The sequence below is a fragment of the Jaculus jaculus genome, chromosome 6, assembly GCF_020740685.1.
Source record: "Jaculus jaculus isolate mJacJac1 chromosome 6, mJacJac1.mat.Y.cur, whole genome shotgun sequence".
NCBI lineage: Eukaryota > Metazoa > Chordata > Mammalia > Rodentia > Dipodidae > Jaculus > Jaculus jaculus.
The window spans coordinates 5,425,701-5,446,883 of record NC_059107.1 but is presented as its reverse complement, the minus strand read 5'-3'; the positions used below and the strand labels follow the sequence as shown (position 1 = coordinate 5,446,883).

Genomic DNA, 21,183 nt, shown 5'->3' with positions numbered 1-21,183 from the left:
CTGTTATCTGCTCAGATTCCTATTGCTGGGAGAAGCTGCCTGCCTGTTTCCCAGATTCTCTTCACACTATCCCTGTCCAAGTGGAAGTAGCATGTCTTCCTGCTACTAACATAATGGAATATCACCTAGTCTGGTGCTGGTCCTCAGACTGCTTTGTATTTCAGTACTGGATTGGATCTCTGCCTGCCAGGGTCCTAACACTGCAACAGAAGCTGCGGAAAGCAGGCAGAGGCAGGAGGAGCTCCAGTGGGAGGCCAGCCTGGGCTACATAGCCCTCTATACTCCAATGCTCTATCTGGTGGGGAATGATGAAGGAGCCTATCAGGCTAGCTATGATCTCAAGGTTCGAGCGGGCTTTACTCAAGACAGGATGCTTCCGGGGATGGGAAATTCACCACCAGTACGGACGCTCCTGCTTCTCAATGATTTTACTTGATAGAATAACAGATAGCTGAGTCTTGCCAACTAAATAAACACCCTCAGGCTCACCTCCCTTTAGACACTGCTCTTTTGCTCCTCCCAGGGTGTTTTGGAAAAAACGAGTGTCACTGCACTGGTTAACGTTCTTCGGTGTCTCCCCATTCCTCTTCAGATCTCCCTACCATTGCCTCCTGGGCTTGCTGACCTCTCTAGCCTCACACCCTGCATGCTCAGCAATGCCCCCATCCCTGTCCACTGTCTGGCAAGTGTCCTATCATGTGGGGCTATCATGTTGTCACGGCCTACCCTCCTTCACTAACTGAATTCCCGCGCATTCTTCAGCTCTGGGCCATCCCTCCGTTCACCGCAAGCCTGGAGCAGATCCCTTGCTTATTCATGCCCGTAGTAGTCTGGGCTTCATGCTACTCGTCCACGTTGAGCATTTCCATTTACTAGCGCAATTCTCTCACTACCAGCCTCCTCCACAAGAAGGTAAAGTTAGAGTGAGGCACTCCCCCCCCCCCCCAAAGTGCCTGGCAGGTAGTCATTGGCTGGGCGACTCATTGCAGGAAGTCATGGTGCAACCTGGGCGGGGACCCATCAAAGAGAGGCCGACCACAGGCGAGCCCCTAGAGCCGAAGGCATCCCTCTGCTCTGGATAGGGAGGTGCCTGGGGAACACCCAGGGCAAGAAGGGCGCATAGCTCTCGAGGCCGTCCAGCTGCCGACTGGGCGGAGGGATGGGGGGCCCGACTCTCCGCTGGTGAGCCCCGGGCTAGGGCCAGGGCGGCTGCCGGCGGCGCGCGGCTGGCTGCGGAGGTCTGAGCGCTGGCAGGCCGCCGCGCCGCGCGAGGGCGCTCCAGGCCGGTCCTCCAGAGCATGCGCGCGCCGCCGGCGCCTCTCTAGCCGCGCGGCGGGGGCGCGGTGCGTGCCGGGAAGGCGGCGGCGGCGGCGGCGGCGGGAGCCATGGTGGGAGGCGAGGCGGCCGCCGCCGTGGAGGAGCTGGTCTCGGGCGTGCGGCAGGCGGCTGACTTCGCCGAGCAGTTCCGCTCCTACGCGGAGAGCGAGAAGCAGTGGAAAGCCCGCATGGAATTCATCCTGCGCCACCTTCCCGACTACCGCGACCCGCCCGACGGCGGCGGCCGCCTGGACCAGCTGCTGTCCCTCTCCATGGTGTGGGCCAACCACCTCTTCCTGGGCTGCAGGTGCGGAGCCCGCCCCGGGCCGAACCCTGCCCCGCCTCGGCCCACCCCCGGGGAGAGGCCGCGCCGCGGGGCGCCTCCTCCGCTAGCTGGGGGGCCGAGGCGGCCTGCAGCCGCGGGGCGGCCGGGGAAGAGCGCGGCGCCCGGCGGGCTCGGCAGCGGCTGCGTCGCCGCGGCTCGTGTGGTGCCGTGTGGTGCAGAGATCGCCTTTCAGAGTGCCCTTGACGCCCGCGAGCTCTGGCCACCCACGTGGCAAAGTGCCGACCGACCGTCCATCCTCCCCCTCCCGCAGACGTAGACACGAGCCCGGGGAGGCGATACACCTAAAGGGGGCTTTGACATGATCAGTGGGCTCTATCGCGAGGCCAGGATGTGATTTAAATCTCTTGGGTTTTTCTCCCCTACTGACCGCTTCACCCGTCTGCCACCCGCTATGAAAATATCAGATTTTTTTTTTTTTTTTTTTGGTTTTTCCGACGTAGGGTTTCACTCTAGCCCAGGCTGACTTGGAATTCACTATGTAGTCTCCGGATGGCCTCGAACTCACGGCGATCTTCCTACCTCTGCCTCCGAGTGCCGGGATTAAAGGCGTGCGCCACTACACCCGGCTGAAAATAACATGTTTTGTCAAGCTGCCGAGCTCCCCTGCATCCTAGCTACTGCACCAAGAGGGCAAGATCCCACTTTTGAAGTTCCTAATAAGAGCACTTTATCTCATAGCGAAAAAGCAGTATACCTTGAGGTTCCCCTTATGCCCGTTTTCTTTTCCCCTCTTGCCCCCTTCCTTCTCTCGTTTCCCTTCAGTCTAAGCCACTTGATTTGTTTTGTGTTAGGAATGGAGTCAAAGATACCAAGCAAGTGCTCTACCCCTGAGCTACAGTCTCAGCCGCAAAGCTACTTTGTTTTGTTTCTGATGCTGGAATATTAGAACACAGTGTTGGGAAGCCAGTCCATATGTACCCATCCCCCTTTCTGCTTTCCAGGTGCCCCTAAAGAAGCCTAGTTAGCCCTATCCAAGTGTAGGCAAATGGCTGAGAATTTAGGAAATGAACAGATGTTATTTTCAAGCCCGGTGCGGTGGCACACACTGGGGAGACAGGAGGATCGCTGTGAGTTCAAGACCACCCTGAGACTACACAGTGAATTCCAGGTCAGCCTGAGCTAGTGAGACCCTATCTCGAAAAACCAAAAAGAGAAAAGGAAGAAAGAAAGATGGTATTTTCAGCAGAGCAACACTACATGTTTCAAAAGTAAAGGGCTGAGAAGTTAGCTGGGTAGAGTTCTTGCCTAGCATTCATGAAGCCCCAGGCTCAGTCCTCTGCACTCCATAGACTAGGCATGGTGGCACCCGCCTGTAAGCCCAGCACTCATGAGGTGGAGGCAGGAGGATCAGAAGTTCAAGGTCAGCCTTGGCTATGTAGCAAGTTCTAGGCCAGTTTGGGCAACATGAGACCCTTCCTTAAAAGTAAATAACCTAGTGAGGTGCGCACACCTTTAATCCCAGCATTCGGGAGGCAGAGGTAGGAAGATAGCTGTGAGTTCAAGGCCACCCTGAGACTAGAGTGAATTCCAGGTCAGCCTGGGCTAGAGCGAGACCCTACCTCAAAAAAAAAAAAAAAAAAAATCTAAAATATTTTTGCCCCTCATACCACATCCATGAATGTGTACCACCAGATGTATACTGCTGCTGTTTTTGCAATTGTTGGATCAACTGGCACTCCTCAAGCCCAAGTCCACTTGGGTGCCATAAGCAGGAAGAACTGAGCAAGTACAAGCCTCCTCTGTAGTGTCACATCAGTCCTTCGTAGAGACCCTCACAGCGCTGGGCGTCTAGTCCCGACTACTGGGAAGGCTGAGGCAGGCGTGTCGCTTCGTCTAGTTCAGGACCAGCCTGGGTAACAGTGAGACCTTCCTGATTAACAAGTAAATTATAATTCTCTCCTTCAAGAGTGGAGTTTACAGTCTAATGACTTACAATTTCTTTAGAGAAAGAGAACAAATTGGTATGCCCAGGCCTCTTACAGTTGCAAACAAGCTCTAGAAGCATGTGTCCTCCCCGCCCCCCCCTGTGTTTTTGTGTGTGTGGCTTTACATGGGTGCTGGAGAATCAAACCTACACAATTGGGTTGCAAGCAAGTGCCTTAACTGCTGAGCCCTCTTCCCAGCCCACAATTTTTAAAAAGTATTTTATTTTTATTTAGAGAGAGAATGGGTGCACCAGGGCCTCCAGCCACTGCAAACAAACTCCAGATGCATGTGTCACCATGTGCATCTGGCTTACATGGGTTCTGGGAAATCGAACCTGAGTCCTTAGGCTCTCAGGTAAGCCTCAACCGATAAGCCATCTCTCCAGCCCCACAATTTATTTCCTTTCTTTTTCTTCTTTTGAGGTAGAGTCTCACTCTAGTTCAGGCTGACCTGGAATTTATTATGTATTCTCAGGGTGGCCTCAAACTCATGGCGATACTTTGTTTATTTGAGAGAGAGACACTGAGAAAGTATGGGTGTGCCATTGCTTTCTGCCTCTGCAAACAAATTCCAGGGATGTATGTGCCACTTTGTACATCTGACTTTACGTGGGTGCTAGGGAATTGAACCTAGGCTGTTGAGCTTTATAAGCAAGCACCTTCAGCCAGAGTCACCTCGCCAGCCTATAGCTTGCAGTTTTTTGTTGTGTGTTTTTTTCAATGGAGGGTCTCACTCTAGCCCAGGCTGACCTGGAATTCACTATGGAGTCTCAGGGTGGCCTTGAACTCACGGCGATCGTCCTACCTCTGCCTCCCGAGTGCTGGGATTAAAGGCATGTGCCACCTCACCCAGCTGTAAATTCTTATCATCCCATAGTGACTAGAAATTCTTCCCAGGTGCTTACCTTGCTACTTTTTATTGCACAGCTACAATAAAGATCTTCTAGACAAGGTGATGCAAATGGCGGATGGAATTGAAGTGGAAGACCTGCCACACTTTACTACCAGAAGTGAATTAATGAAAAAGGTAAAACAGAATTTCCAAGTGCATTTGATGAAGTGGTGTAAAAATAATGGTCTTTACTTTGATACCATATATATATAGTTGTCTTTTTTTTTTTTCCCCCTTGGTTTTTCAGGGTAGGGTCTTGCTGTAGCTCAGGCTGACCTGGAATTTTCTATGCAATCTCAGGGTGGCTTTGACTTGACAGCCATCTTCCTAACCCCTGCCTCCCAAGTGCTGGGATTAAAGGTGTGCACCAGCATACCTGGCAAGTTGTCTGTTTTTTTGAGGCAAGGTCTCTGGCCCAAGTTGACCTGGAGCTCAAATCTGTAGCCCACACTGGCCTGAAACTCACAGGTGTTCCTTGTACCGAAACCTCCTGAGTTCTGAAATTAAAGGCATGTGCTACCATGCCTGGTTTATATTGGTTTTTGGATGCTGTTACTACTCCACATACCTAAGCCCTTTAATTTTTTTTAATTTGAGAGAGAGAGAATGGGCATGCCAGGGCCTTTCACACAAACTCCAGCCATGTGCACCCCCTTGTGCATGTGTCTGACATTGCGTGCTTGCGTCACTGTGCCTCTGGCTTATGTGGGACCTAAAGATTTGAACATGAGTTCTTAGGCTTCGCAGGCAAGTGTCTTAACTGCTAAGCCATCTCTCCAGCCCTCTCTGGTTTTTTGGTGCATGGTCTCCCTGTAGTCCAGGCCAGCCTGGAACCTACTTTTCAGCCCCAGCTAGCCTCTTACTTACCCTGCTCCTCCTGCCTCAGTCTTCTGAATGCTCCGTCTTTTTTTTTTTTTTTCCTTTCTTTCTCTCTCTCTCTCTCTCTCTCTTTTTGTTTTTTCGAGGTAAGGTCTCACTCTAGCTTAGGCTGACCTGGAATTCACTAGGTCGTGTCAGGGTGGCTTCAAACTCACAGCTATCCTCCTACGTCTGCCTCTCCAGTGCTGGGATTAAAGGCATGCGCCACCGCACCCTGCCCAATCTGTTTTCCTTATATTACTTCTCCATTCCAGCTTATTATGTATGTCTTCTGAAAAGGAGCTATTCTCTTTCCAGCCATGGTGATAATAGACATCAGAAACTTTGCAATGTCTGGCTGCAAATTCTGGGCAGAGACTCAGGAGATTAGCCACAGGACCATTGTGAAGAAGTGTTGCCAGTGATCTGTGTGGACTGTTAAATACCATAAGGGTTTTTGCAACTTAAAATGTAGAGTTCCTTTGTGGGGCCGCCTTTCCTGACACTGCTGCGCACAGTGTGTCCTCCGAGCAGTCTCAGGTGCGAATTCAGCATCCTGACAGTACCGCTGCTGTTTAGCAGCCGCTGACCAGAAGTAGCCTGCATAGAGGTCAGAATCTTGTAGATTTGGGAGGGGGCCGGGGGTGGATTACAACTTTAAGTCAAACTAATGTTTTTGAAGTAAACATGTTGCATTTTAGACCATGGATGATACTGAAGGTGTATTCCTTTTTGGCTGCTCATGAAAAATGAAAGTTGTTTTCCTTCTTTAAATAAGACTTTTCAAGCTGGGTGTGGTGTTGCACGCCTCTGATCCCAGCACTCCAGAGGCAGAGGTAGGAGGATCTCCTTGATTTGAAGCCTCTCTGAGACTACATTGTAAATGCCAAGTCAGCCTGGGCTAGAGTGAGACCCTACCTCAAAAAACAAACAAACCAACAAAAGACTTCGAGGGCAAGGCATGTAGCCCAGTGGCAAAGGGCTTGGCTAGCATGCGTGAGGCCCTGGGTTCAGCCCCACCCCACCAAAAGAGAAAAAAACTTAAGCCAGGTATGGTAACTCACACTTTTAATCCAGCACTTGGGAAGCTGAAGCAGGAGGATTGCCTTAAGTTTGGTGCCAGCCTTGACTACAGAGTGAGAAGACTCTGGATCCCCAAATCCCAAAGCAGAAACAAAACAACAGCAGCAGAGACTCTTCTGGGACTGGGGATGTGGCTCAGCAGTAGAGTGCTTCGGTTTGGTCTCCAACACCAGCAAAACAAAAACTTGTACATGAGGCAATCCCGAGAACAAGTCATCTAAGGGCCATGACCAGTTTGTGTTACTGAAGTCTGTTTCCTCCTTGAAAGCCACCCTGAGATTCTGTGGGAAGAGCCACAGGGTCTTCACAGCAACTTTGTCCCTTGAGTTCCTGAACGCTAGTAGATGAAGCTAGCAAGTAATGTGCTAAACTGCCAGCCAAGGCGTGTGAAAGCCTGAAGATGTCTGTTGCCATGCTGCCTAGATTTGATCTTGTGCTCTGAGTGTGGAGTGTGGTTGGGCTTTAAAGCTACCTAGTAAGTGGACGTGAGTGGCTTGGCCTTGTGGTGCCCTGAGATGATCGTGATAATGACTTAGATGTGAGTTTTTAACAATACCCTCTGGCTGTTTTGCAGCTTCTGGCAAATGCATGTCTATGGTCTGTTCAGCTCTTCTCTGCCAGTCTGAGAAGAGCAATAAGCATTTGCCTTTGACAGGTGGGATTTGTTAAATAGTGACAGTATGTTGCTTTTTCCTCTGGCTGAGCACTCTTTTAATTCCATTTGGATTGGGAAGGAGAGGTAGGAGAATTGCCTAGAGTTTGAGATACGCTGAGACTAATTCCAGGTTAGCCTGGGCTAGAGGGAAAACGTACCTTGAAAAACAAAAAAAAAAAAAAGAGGGAGATTCAAACACAGATGTATTGAGCAAACAATCTTGACTATCTAAATACCAGCCTGAGGTCTGTGCCCTCAGCCTGTATGCTGCTGCATGAGTGATGAATAACGGGGAGCGGTGGCTGCCTCAGGGAGGGGGTCACTACCATCACTGTCCCTGTAACATGTGACTCAGAGAAGGAGCCATCCACAAGCTGCCTCAAAGAAAGTTGTCCACCATGTAATTTGATCCATTTCTCCTACAAACATTTGTATCCCAAGAGAAAAGATGGCAATATTTTCATATTTCAGCCGCAGATGAACTATGAGCCTTAGAGAAACAAGTGTGTCTACATTTCTAAAGGTTCTCTTCTGTGCATTGGGCCCAGTCTGAGGCCACAATTTCATGAAAGTAGCCATAACCAGGCAGAGCTGTGCATACCTATAATCCTAGCACTTGAGGATGGGAGGCAGGGGGATCAAGAACTCAAGTTCATCGTCAGCTACACGTGAGTTGAGGTCAGTCTGGGCTATATAGGACCCTAGACGAACAAACGAGGTTTGATAATGGGAGACAGACTCAGAGAATTCCTGAGTTCTTGGACCAACTCGTCTGCCCTTCCCAGTGGCAAACAGTGAGAGACCCTAAGGAGAGGACCCACATCCAAGGTTGTCCTCTGGACCCCACATGTGCTCATACACACATCACACACATACACACCACAGAGAAGTTCAAGGCGTTTGCTGGCAAAGCCAAAGGACCCAGGTTCAGTTCCTCAGTACCCACACATAGCCAGATGCACAAAGTGACACATGTGTCTGGAGTTTGTTTGCTGTGGCCATTCTGTCTGTTTCTCCTATCTCTATCTGCTTGCAAATAAATAAAAATGTTTTTTTAAAAAAGTAAGTTGGAGGCCAGTCTGGACTACCTGAGTCTCCACTTTAAGAAAGAAAAGTAGAGGCTGGAGAGATGGCTCAGTGGTTAAGGCACTTGCCTGCAAACCCTAACTATCTGAGTTCGATTTCCCAGTACCCTTGTAAAGCCAGATGCATAAAGTGGCACATGTGTATGGAGTTCATTTGTAGTATCCAATGGCCCTGGCATGCCCATTCTTTGTCTCTCTCTGCTTGCGAATTAAATAAAATGAAAAAATTGTAAAGGAAGAAAAGTGTAGTAGTCAGCTTTAGGTTGTTGGGATGAATTTTCAAAGCAGACAGTTTATGGGAGGAACAGGATTTACTGAAGCTTACAGATCCAGGGGGAGTTTTATAATGGCAGAAGAAGCTGGCTCCCTTTCACAGGCCCATGCAGAGAGAAATACCGCCAGCAGCACCTTAAGCAGGCCCATTCCAGGAACCGCAGGCAGACCTCAAGCTCCCTGTATACCTTTAGGCTGGAATTCCAGATCCGCCCCCAAACACACCTTAGGGCTGGACCCTAGGATCTGCCCACATTGACACCACCTCCCGCCAGACGCTGGAGGCTAAGTTACAAGCTTTGATAAATACCTGAATCGGATGAGAGACATCCTTCAAACTACCACAAGTGGAAACAAGGAGAGAGAGAGGACGGAAACCGGGCTGGCTAGGAAAAAGTCTCAGTAGTTAAAGGAACTTGCTTACAAAGCCTGCCAGCCTGGGTTCAACTCCCAAGTTGTCCACAAAAGCCAGATGCAAAAAGTGGTACAAATGGGGCTGGAGAGATGGTTTAGCAGTTAAGCGCTTGCCTGTGAACCCCGGTTGGAGTCAATTCCCCAGGACCACGTCAGCCAGATGCACAAAGGGCCACACGTGTCTGAAGTGGTACAAATGTATTCATTTGCAGCTGCGAGAGACCTTGGCATGCCTATAGATACACACATGTCAATATTTTTTTTTAAAAAAAGGAAGCTATATTTTGAAGTAGCAAATATATGTATTTTAAAATCAGCCTTTCAGACTCTTAAGTCAGAGGAGGGTTGTCTTACAAAGGAGTGCCACCACCGTGCAGGAAAGTCAGTAGGCCTGGGTCTGTCCCATTGAAACTCTGAGAGCTCGCTCAGGATTGCAACTCTTGGGCCTGAAGGGGAATTCTTCAGTGGTACTGCTTTCTCCTCAGAGGAGAAAACCTCTTGGATTTTGCTTTTGCTGAGGGCTTTTGGCTTAGGTAGGAAATAGGTCATACCTTGAAATCTCTCATTACTCAAAAGACTTTTTCAGATCTGTTCACTCATTGCTAAATGTTAAGGAAATCCACTCAAGCACAAGGCGACAGCCTAAGTGGTTTCTTCACACCCTGCTTGAAAGTTGTATAAAGCCAAGTTTAAATTTACCGAAGGTGCTAGAGAGTGCCCAGAGAGACTCTCTCCTCTGTAGTTCACTACTATTTGAAGACCTGCTTTTGCAGTTTCTCATTGTGTGAACTCCAGAAATATATAACCTTCCCTCTCAGGAGTACCCTGACTTGGTGTGAAGTGCCATTGAATTACTGCCCAAATCTGACTGCGTTCACTTTAAGATGCGGTGTCTGTGCTGCTGCTTTTAGAACCACTCACTGCAGAGCCTGGCAGCTGAAGCTGCCTTTGAAGTATTTCCGTTATCAGTTTAAATTGTGAACGTTTATACATAGCAAGTGATAAGACAGGAAAATTGAGGCTCTGACTTCCAAAATGGATGGTGTGGTCAATGTTTCACTGAGTTTCTGTATGTAGTAAAATATTAATAATTTCTGAGCAGACTTAGCATGTGGGTAGCACAGAACTATTCTATCACTGCTAACTTTTGATTTATGAAGATAAAATTGATTCACTGGACTTCATAGCTACATAATTTTTAAATTTTTTTTCCTCCCAGCATCAAAGCTAAGGCAGAAGATTTAGCGCATCTCCATCACTGGCAGCAGGCTTAGACTGGAGGCTGGGGTGAGTGTGACTGCCCGCAGCAGCTCTTCAGACTGGGCCTGGGCAGCAGAGTGGCTGCTGTGGACAGAGACCCATCTAAAGGACTTCTCAGGAGGTGTCCGTCCTCCGGCAGCCGTCACTGCACAGTGTATGTGGATATGCATGTGCTTATGAACCCTGGGCTCTCAGATCGCTTCATCAGCACTGCACAAGCCAAACCTACTTTGAAATGCCTTTTATGTTGATGTGGCAATGACAGATAATGAATTTTATAGTTTGGATTTTTCAACAAAGTACTTTTAAGTGTGATTCTGGTTTTTGCCCTCTCCCCTTCTCCGTTTTCCTGCTGAGGCAAGCCAGTTTCTCTGTTTCCTTATTTCTACCTGGAGTTTATGTCAGACCTATGTCCTGCTGCCACCCATGCTTGCTATAGGAAGACAGAATCACTTCATAGGCTTGAGGTATTCAGGAGCTAGCTCACGGGAAGAGGCAGTCTTATTTTAAAATTCACTGAGGCCTGGCGATGCCGGTGAATGGTAGAGCACTTGCCAGGCATGCTTGGGGCCTCGGGTTTGAGCCTCAGTGCTTCAGGAAAGCAGTCAGACAAGTAGCTAGCTAGGTGACATTCGTCTGTTCACTCACTGATGAGCACTTGCACGTTTGTCATGCCAGCCAGCTGGGCTTTGGGTTCTGCAGGTCTCCCCCGCTGCTGAGGAACACCCATACTCTCTCTATCTGGAGCGCATCCACGCTAGGATCTTGTGGACTTGAACCGCAGTCCTGCTTTGTCCTGAGATGTTGGTGTTCATGATGTGCTCTGAACCCTCTTCCTTTTGTTCTTTTCACTCTTACCACTAGGTAAACACCTCCAGGTGTAAATAACGGAGGGCTTCAGCGTGGGATGAAGGATTTGGCAGTGGCAGGCTCTGAGGTTGGTGCTGGCCGCTACGGCCGGTAGACCCTGCCTTAGCTTTATCTGCTGAATGCACAGAACTGAGTTACCAAAAGTAGACGTGACTGGGGAACATGGTGTCTGGGAACAGAGCTGTGGGAAGGTACTCTGGCTCAGGGCTTGAGGTGAAGGCGGCATCTTTGTGCAGTGTCTAGTTCCAGTCCTCAGTGACCAGGATAGACCATAACCATAGACAAGCCTTACCTTGAAAATGTTGACAGAAATGCAGACCTCAGAGCTATAGCAAGGACCAAGGTCATGACGGCAGAGGACAAGTGACACATGCACCGAGCCTTAGCTGAACTTTCTTCCATCCTGATCATTTGTGTAAATTTCGAAGACTTTTAAAAACTGAAGTTAAAGATTGTGTTTATCCACTTTAAAATGCACTTTCCATTTCTCACAGGTTTTATTTTATGTATATAGTCCCCAATAAAATGGCCTTTCCAGTGTATAAAAAGTTTAAATGGTGATATTAGTTTTATCCAAGCTCCTTCAATTTATTTTAATATAGGAAATTAAACAACTAGAAATGAAAAAGAGCTAGCTAGTGTAGGATAGGATGTAGTGTCTGAGGGCTGAACAGTGAATAGCTCTCTTCCTCTTTCCTTCCCTCCCTCCCTTCTTCCTCTATTTAAAAAAATATTTATTATTAGAGACAGAGACAGAGAGAGGAGAATGGGCGTACTAGGACCTCTAGCCACTGCAAATTAACTCCAGATGCACTACCTTGTGCAGCTGGCTTACATGGGACCTGGAGATTCAAACCTGGGTCCTTAGACTTTGCAGGCACACACATTAACTCCTAAGCCATTTCTCCAGCACTACCACCCCCCTTTAATTTTTTTTTTTTTTAAGGCAAAGAAACCTTTTTATTTTATTTTTGAGATAGACAGGGAGGAGATAGAGGATGGGTGCACCAGGCCCTTTCAGCCACTGTGAAGGAATGGCAGACGCGTGCGCCCCTTTGTGCGCATGTGCGACATTGCATGTTTGCATTGCTTTTGCATCTGGCTATATGTGGGATACATGGGACCTGGAGATTCGAACAAGGGTTCTTAGGCTTCGCATGTAAGCACCTTAACCACTAAGCCATCTCTCCTGCACTCTTTTTTTCCCTCAAGGTAGATAGAATCTTGCTCCAGTCGAGGCTGACCTGGAATTCACTATGTAGTCTCAGGGTGGCCTGGAACTCACAGTGATCTTCCTACCTCTGGCTCCCAAGTGCTAGGATTAAAGGTGTGCGCCACCATTCCCGCCTCTTCCTGTCTTTTTTTGCTTATTTTGTTTTTGGTGCTGGCATCAAGCCCAGGCTCTCATACATGCCAGGCAAGTATTCTACCATTGAGCTAAACACCCAGCACCCTGAGTTCACTTTTCTAGTTTCTTCATCTTAAACTGCACTTTCTTCTCATCTTACTTTTGCAGCTTGGTGCAAAAAATTAACTTGTACTTTAGAATTCCATTTTTTTCCCCCTTCACCTCTTTTACAGGTCTGGATTATCAGAGGGTGGTGGGACAAGAATTCCATTTTTTAACAATGTATTTCTGCCAAGACCTGGGGTGAGAACAAGTGAGGCCCTTCATAAAGTGACCAAATGTGAAGCAGGGCCTTCCTTCAAGGCTTGCCTAGTAGAGGGCCGCCTTCTATTAAAGGCATGTCGTGAGCCTTTAAGAGTGAAGACTTGGGCTAAGGACAGTTAGGTTAGTGAGCTGCACTCAGAAAGTTGCTTTCCAAAATACTCCTTAAAAGTCTATGGCCTAAGACTACATAGTGAATTCCAGGTCAGCCTGGACCAGAGTGAGACCCTACCTCGAAAAACCAAAAAAAAAGTCTATGGCCTGGCCAGGTGTGGTGGCTCATGCCTTTAATCCCAGCTGTTGGGAGGCAGAGGTAGTAGGAGTGCCGAGAGTTCAAGGCCACCCCGAGAATACAGAGTGAATTCCAAGTCAGCCAGAGCTAAAGTGAGACCCAACCTCGAAAAACAGTGGGCGGGGGTAGTCTATGGCCTGGAGCTTGGCATGGTGGCACATGCCTTTAATCCCAGAGCACTAGGGAGGCAGAGGTAGGAGGATCACTTTGAGTTTGAGGCCACCCTGAGACTACATAGTAAATTCCAGGTCAGTTTGGGCTAGAGTGAGACCCTACCTTGGGAGGAAAAAAAAAAACAAACCATGGCCTGAGTTGGGGAGATGGTTCAGTGGTTAGCAACACTTTCCAAAACAAGCTGAAAACTGGAGTTATGATCCTCCGAACCCGTCTTAAGCCAGATGTCATGGTGACATGGTCTGTGTACCCACAGCAAGATGGGAGGTAGAGTCCCGAAGCTCAGGGACCAGCTAGTGTTCACAGTGTTCTGAGTTGAAACACTCCCCCCAGAAGGGAGGAGGGGCCCTTGGGAGACCCAGATGGACAAGTCTGGGACAGCGGAAACTTGAAAGGTCACATGACCACTCCCCAAGGCTGTAGGAGTGGTAAATGGCCATTGAGGGGCAGAAGTTCAGGAGACTCTGGAAGTCAGCAAGTCTGGGAAGCAGCTTGCAAGACCGCTTCCTGAAGTTGCATGAAGGAAAAACAGCTGGCTGGGCAGAGCTGTCTGCAAGGCTGCCGGTTGTCAGCAGTGTGCTGGAGACTGACCAGTCAAGCTGCCCGCTAGTTGAGTAGTAATCTCCCAGCTTGCTAGTTGAGCCGTGAGTTACTGAGCCGCAGCTTTGGCGAGTCTGCAGGACTATGGGGGGCTTTCGGTGAAGCAGCTGCCGTTGAGTCACCCGTTACTGCTTTAAGCAGCCCTAACCCTGCTCTGTAACTAACTCAATAAACTCACTGGTTCGCTAAATTGTATTGGTGCAGTCATATGTTCTGTTGTCCGAGTCCTTTCTGGGATGACTAGATAGTGTTTGCATGTCTCCAGCACTCAAGAGTGTCCCCCACAGTGATGAAAAAGAGGCCCTGTTTCAAACAAACAAGGTGGAGGGTGAGGACTGACACTGAGTTTGTTCTCTGACCTCCACCTGTGCGCATACACGTGCACACACACACACCACCATACCTAAGTGTGTAGCTGGAGATGAAGCTCAGTTGGTAGAGTGCTTGCCCAGATGCAGGAAGGGGTCCAACTCTGCACTACATAAAACCAGCTGTGGTAGCACACATCTGTGATCCCGGCACTCTGGAGGTAGAGTGGCATAGTGAGTTCAAAGCCAGCCTAAGATGCATCTGACCCTGTCTCAAGAAAACAAAGGGCTGGAGGGATGGCTTAGCAGTTAAGGTGCTGCCTGCAAAACCAAAGGACCCAGGTTTAGTTCCCCAGGACCCACATTAGCCACATGCACAAGAGAGTGCACGCATCTGGAGTTCGTCTGCAGTGGCTGGAGGCACTAATGCACCCATTCTTCTCCCTCCCCATCTGTCAAATAAATAAATAAAAATAAATTTAAGGCCGGGCGTGGTAGTGCACACCTTTAATCCCAGCACTCAGGAGGCAGAGGTAGGAGCATTACCATGAGTTTGAAGCCACCCTGAGACTCCATAGTGAATTCATGGTCAGCCTGAGCTAGAGTGAGACCTTACCTCGAAAAACCAAAAAAATAAATAAATAAAAGAAATTGGGGGAAAAAAAAAGTTGCTGGGCATGGTGGTGCATGCCTTTAATCCAAGCACTCTGAGGGCAGATGTAGGAGTATCACAGTGAATTCAAGGCCACCCTGAGACTACATAGTGAATCCAGGTTACCCTGGGCCACAGTAAAACCCTACCTTGAAAAACCAAGTCTGTGGACCACCTGGTCAATCCTTTTCATCAGATGTAAGGATTCCCTCTGGACTTTTCCAGAATTCATTTGGACTGGTGGCTTCACTATGTGTGGGCACTGGAAAAAAATCCCTGACTACCTCTGGTGCTTTGCAGTCTGGCAAAATGCACATTGTTCCATCAGAAATGAGATTCTAGTAGCTGGAGGGATGGCTTAGCGGTTAAGGTGTTTGCCTGCAAAGCCGACAGGTTTGATTCCCCAAGACCCACGTTAGCCAGATGCACAAGGGGGGCACATGCATCTAGAGTTTGTTTGCAGTGGCTGGAGGCCCTGGCATGCCCATTCTCTCTCCCTCTTTCTCTATCAAATAAATAAATAAATAAAAATAAAATATAAAAAAAACAAAAAAGAAATGAGATTCTAACACCCTTCATGTCAGGTAACTTGTATGCCCACTTCAGCTCTAAAGAGTTTGCTGGATACTCATATCTGAAAGGCAACTCAAGTTCCTTTGTCTGGGGCCTATGACCCAGGACATCTAGTCATGACTCTTTAATTTTTTGAAATATTTTTACTTATTTGTAAGCAAAGAAACACACATGCACAGAAAGAAAGAGACAGAGAATTGGTATGCCAGGGCTTCTAGCTACTGCAAATGAACTCCAGAGGCATGCGCTTTGTGCATTTGGCTTTACATGGGTATTGGGGGAGTCAGGTCTTTGTGTTTTGCAGATGAGCATCTTAACCACTTTTAACCATCTTTCCAGCCCTATGCCTCTTATTCTTGACTAATTCAGTGACATCTGTCTGTCCAGGACAAGAGTACGCACGGATCTTCAGAAACAAGTTTTAGAACTTACTTCAGACTTTAGTCATAAAATAAAATGCTTCATGCAATAAATAGTATAAACTGAAAGATGTCTCTGTCCTCGTGTGTGAGAGAGAGAGAGAGAGAGAGAGAGAGAGAGAGAGAGAGAGGGAGGGAGGGAGGGAGGGAGGGAGGGAGGGAGAGAACATGAGCCCAGTGCCCTTGTTTCCCAGAGCTCACTGCCTTCCTAGGGCAAGGTGGATGTGTGCTGGCCGCCCTTGTGCCTGTGTGGGCAGGTTGCCAAGGCAGCCTTGGGTTGTGTGTGCCAGCGGTAAATCTGGACAACCTCTCCTACATCCACACACTGAGCTGCAGGTGAGGAGAGGGGAGCACAGAAGCATCACTTGCACATAGACTTCTTTGGAAGTCAAATAGAAAACCAGGCTGGACTTAAGCCTGAGTCAGCGTCTTTCATGCCGACAGTCAGAGATGCCTCTTTGGCATACAACCCTGCTGCCCCCATCTTGCTTCCCCAGCCTCATTGGCTGAAAATATCCCTTTAACCTTGTTTGCTAGGGTTGGGGAAATGTGTCACAGTTAGGTGTCTTACGAGGAGCAGGCTTGGTTCTTCCCTGGTTTAATAAAGTGGCAATTAGCAGTAAGGAGGTCAACCTTAAGCTGTGTGGGACTTGTGACTAATGTGTCCATACACGTATTGTGAAAATTAGCACTAAAATATCCCCCCGTTGGGGCTGCACCCCTGTGCCTCCCTCATCGCAGGGTCTCTGAGCTTCCTCCTCTTTCCTTTATTAATCTAATAAAGTCACTTTGTACCTTAAAAAAAATCCTTCTGTGAAAGCTGACCTCTCCTTTCTTGCTGAACATTTTTGTTTATTTGAGATAGACTTTTGCCATGTAGCCCTGGCTGGTCTGGTACTATGTAACCCAGGTTAGCCTCCTAGTTGAGGCAATCCACCTGCCTCAGCCTTCTGAGTACAGGGATTACTGGTGTGATTTACCACACCAGGCTTTCTTGGATTATTTTCTCATAGTAAAGAAATGTCCAAAAAGCTGGGTGTGGTGGTGCATGCCTTTAATCCCAGCACTTGGGAGGCAGAGGTAGGAGGATCACTGTGAGTTCGAGGCCAGCCTGAGACTACAGAGTGAATTCCAGGTCAGCCTGGGCTAGAGTGAGATCCTGCCTCAAAAAACCAAAAAGAAAAGAAAAAAGAAATGTCCACAGTAGACACTCCTTTCCTACTGAAAGTTACCTCAGTGTGGGCATCTGCCAAGTGGGGGATCTCCAGCCTCTGAGGAGTCTGTGGGACCTGTGTGTGTCTGTGTGTGGTCTTGCCTGGGGGGCTGGGGTATGACTGCTTTGCTCTTGCCCTGGTTTCCATTGCGGCCAAGCTGGAACTTGGAACCAAAGCTTTTCAACTAACTTTGACTAAAACAAAAGAAAAAAAGAGGGCTGGAGAGATGGCTTGGCAGTTAAGGCACTTGCCTTCGAAGCCTAAGGACCCAGGTTTGATTCCCCAGTACCTATGTAAGACAGATGCACAAGGTGGCATATATGTCTGGAGGTCGTTTGCAGTGGCTAGAAGCTCTGGTGCACCCATTCTATGTCTATTTACCTCTTTCACTTTCTCTCTCAAATAAACAAAATATTAAAAACAACAACAGAAAAATGAGTTCCCACAACCACCACACTTAGTCACGCCCCCAGAGCTGCACGTGGACATTTCTAGTTGTGAAACAGGTATAACGAGCAATGCGATACCAATTAGATATTTGGTCCCAGTGCTGAGGAGATGACTCAGTGGTTAAAGGCACTTGCTTACAAAGCTGGACTCCAATTCCCTAGCACCAAGGTAAAGTCAGATGCAGTAGTGGCAACACACAAACACACACAAAATAATTCAAAAACAGTTATTTTAGGCCGGGCATGGTGGCAAACACCTTTAATCCCAACACTTAGGACACAGAGGTAGGAGGATCACTGTGAGTTCAAAGCCACCCTGACACAATTACATAGTGAATTCCAGGTCAGCCTGAGCTAGAGCAAGACCCTACCATGAAAAACAAAAACAAAAACAAAAAAAGTGAGAATGAGTGAGAATGGGTGTACCAGGGCTTCTTGCCATTGCAAATGAGCATCAGATGCATGGGCCTCTTTGTAAGTGTGGCTTTACATGGGTACTAGAGAATCGAACCCAGGCTGTCAGACTTTGCAAACAAGCACCTTTAATTGCTGAGCCATCTCTCCAGCTCCCAGATTATCTTTTATAACTATTTTATACTTTTTTTCATTTTCATTTATTTGAGAGTGACAGAGAAAGAGGCAGAGAGAGAGAGAGAGAGAATGGGCGTGCCAGGGCTTCCAGCCACTGCAAATGAACTCCAGACGCGTGCGCCCGCTTGTGCATCTGGCTAACGAGGGTTCTGGGGAGTCAAGCCTGGAACTGGGGTCTTTAGGCTTCACAGGCAAGCGCCTAACTGCTAAGCCATCTCTCCAGCCCCTATTTTATACTTTAACAACAACAACAAAACCCAGTACTATTTAAAGTGTTCAATGTGGACTCTGAGCTGGGCTCCCGAAGGCTCTCTGCTGTCCTCTGGGCTGGCCCAGGCTGTGCTGGCAGACAGGCGGGATGGAAAGCAGTGTGTTGCTGCTCTTGTCACGAGGCCCTTGTGATAGCAGATAGTTCCCATTAAAAAGCAAAACAGCAACAACAAAACCTGATGTGGCCAGGCATACAGTGCATGCCTATAATCCCAGAGCTCAGGAGGCTGAGGCAGGAGGACCATGAGTTTGAGGACATCCTGGACTATGGTAGCAAGTTTCAGGCCTACCTTGGGCTATAGGAGACTGTCTCAGATACACAGAACCCCAGACTGAATGTTCATGCTGCCAGACATGGCCATCAAACTTCACCACTAAGCCTCAGGGCTGCCCTTGCCCATGCTGCTGGTCTTAAGACCATCTGTACCCACCTCTGGGACTATTCACCTTATTTAAAAAAAAATATTTTATTAATTTTTTGGTTTATTTTTTATTTGAGAGTGATAGACTGAGAAAGAGACAGAGAGAGAATGGGTGCATCAGGGCCTCCAGCCACTGCAAACAAACTCCAGACGTATGTGCCACCTTCTGTATCTGGCTTACATGGGTCCTGGGGAATTGAGCCTTGAACCAGGGTCTTTAGGCTTCCCAGGCAAGCGATTAACTGCTAAGCCATCTCTCCAGCCCAAAATATTTTATTTTTAATCATTTATTTAATTTGACAGAGAGAGAATGGGTATGACAGAGCCTCCAGACACTGTAAAGAACTCCAGACGCGTGTGCCCCTTTGTGCATCTGGCCAACATGGGTCCTGGGGAATCGAACCAGAGTCCTTTGCTGAAACAACAGCTTTCTGAGTCCGCCCGCCGGCCCGTCCGCGAGGAGTCCCAGAGGCACAGCTCAATGCAGCACTGCAGGTTTACCACATCAGCACTTCTCTGCAGGCGACAGAAACCTGTAGCTGAAGCGGGTGACACGGGACGGACACTGTCTCTGGAGTCCAACCCAGTCTAGGGCAAGCAAAAGCATCTTTTTCTGTGGAAAGTCTGTCAGATTTGAACGAGGTAGTAGGTGAGTGATTCCTGTTCCTTTTTTTTTTTTCATTTATTTATTTTTCGTTTTTTTGAGGTAGGGTCTCACACTAGTCCAGGCTGACCTGGAATTCACTCTGTCGTCTCAGGGTGGCCTTGAACTCATGGCGATCCTCCTACCTCTGCCTCCTGAGTGCTAGGATTAAAGGCGTGCGCCACCATGCCGGCCCTGTTCCTTTTTGTTTGTACTGACTAGTACCGACCCTGAGTCATGAACGCTCCAATTCCGGTTTCTACGCTGGCTTATCCAGTGGCCGGCCAGAGCTGCCTGTTTGATAATCTCTTTTTCAGGAGTGCTGCTGGTCCAGTTCAGCTGTTGGACTGTGGTCATCTTGGCAAATTTGCATTTGTAAAGGGAGAAGGGTAAGAGGGCGACTCTACCCTTTGGGCTCCAGGAATTAAGCGGCCCTAACCAAGCCTAGGTCAGCCGGTGCCCCCGAATGCTAGAAAGCATCTTACCCTGCAAGTGTTGCTGGGGGTGGTGCTCAGGTCCCCACACGTGGCAAGTCAGGTAAGCCACCACAGTACCCACAGCCAGCCCTAGGTGTAGAACGCTTGTATCTGTCACTGTGTAGATCCTTTTCCTAAGCAGCCAGCCCATTTGCCTTCTCTCAGCAAAGCCTACTGTAATTACGGTCTTCCAAGTACAACGACACGTAAGCCATGGACAGAGAAAAGCTGCACATGGCCAAGCTTTGGTAAGTGGTGGTTACTCAAGTCATTCCACGGGCTCTTTTTTCTTTTGCATGTGTGTAGTATGTGGTGTATGAACAGCTTACGCAGATGTGCACATCCCATGCACATACATACAGAGGGCAGAAGACGTCACGTATGTTCACAAAACCTGGAGCTTCTGTATTTTCTGTCAGTCTGGCTGGATTTTCCCACCTCTACCCCGCATAGGACCAGGTCATAGACATGAGTGGTCACATCCAACATCGGGCCATCATTGAAATATCTCCCCAGCCCCACACCAGTCTGGGCCTTCCATGTGCATGACAGGAGGATGGGAGTCCGAGTCCTTCCAGGGTTTTAGATCCTGACCACTAGGGAGTTAATGTTCTGCTGGTGAATGGGAAGGCGGTGGCAGTGATACCCAACTGCAAGTTCCTAGCCTGTATGAAAAGAGGGATCATTAAAAACCTCTAGGTGGGGCTGGAGAGGACTCAGCAGTCAAGGTGCTTGCCTGCACAACCAAACGACCAGAGTTCAATTCCTCAGTATCCACGTAAAGCCAGAGGAACGGAATGGCACATGCATCTGGAGTTGACTGCAGTGGCTAGAAGCCCTGGCATGCCCATTCTCTCTCCTTGAAAAAAGCAAAAGAAAAGAAAAAAGAAAGGAAAGAAGAAAGGAAATCCCTCAAGGTGGAGCTGGTCATGGTGGTGCATGCCTTTAATACCAATACTTGGCAGGTAGAAGTAGGAGGATCACTGTGAGTTCAAGGCCATGAGACTACAGAGTGAGTTCCAGATCAGCCTGGGCTACAGCAAGACCCTTCTTTGAAAAACAAAGCAAATATACCTCAAGGCAGGCTACAGAGAGATGATTCAGCTGTTAAGGTACTTGCCTGCAAAGCCTAAGGACCCTGGTTCAATTCTCCAGTACCCATGTAAAGCGAGATGCACAGGGTGGCAAATGCACCTGGAGTTCGTTTGTTGCAGTGGCTAAAGGCCCTGGTGCCTCTTTCTCAAAAAATAAAAAAAATTCAAGGCATTACTTTTGAAAATCTACCAGTGGGGAGAGGGGTGCAGCTCAGTCGGAGTAGTGCTTACTCAGCAAACATGAAGCCTTGAGTTTGATCCCCAGCACTGCATAAACTGACACACCTGTCATCTCAGCACTGGGGAAGCGTATACGAAGCACTTTATCCAGTGAGCCATCTCCCTAGCCCTAGTATGTT

At 48.5% G+C, this 21,183-nt stretch overlaps 1 protein-coding gene across 1 annotated transcript; it reads left to right on the top strand.

Moving 5' to 3' along the window:
• Nucleotides 1–1,380: 1,380 nt before the first annotated feature.
• Nucleotides 1,381–11,533, top strand: Cdkn2aipnl (CDKN2A interacting protein N-terminal like). The gene is made up of 3 exons (XM_045151423.1): nt 1,381–1,624; nt 4,516–4,615; nt 10,068–11,533. Exons 1-3 carry the CDS (start codon nt 1,386–1,388, stop codon nt 10,077–10,079), a joined length of 351 nt encoding a protein of 116 aa, XP_045007358.1. The 5' UTR covers nt 1,381–1,385; the 3' UTR covers nt 10,080–11,533.
• The last annotated feature ends 9,650 nt before the right edge of the window (nt 11,534–21,183 follow it).

Bases quoted from the DNA above. Each gene is read 5' to 3' on its own strand.
- Cdkn2aipnl (XM_045151423.1), top strand. From the start codon at position 1,386: ATGGTGGGAGGCGAGGCGGCCGCCGCCGTGGAGGAGCTGGTCTCGGGC. The intron at 1,625-4,515 runs GTGCGGAGCCCG...TTTATTGCACAG, and splicing joins CACCTCTTCCTGGGCTGCAG to CTACAATAAAGATCTTCTAG.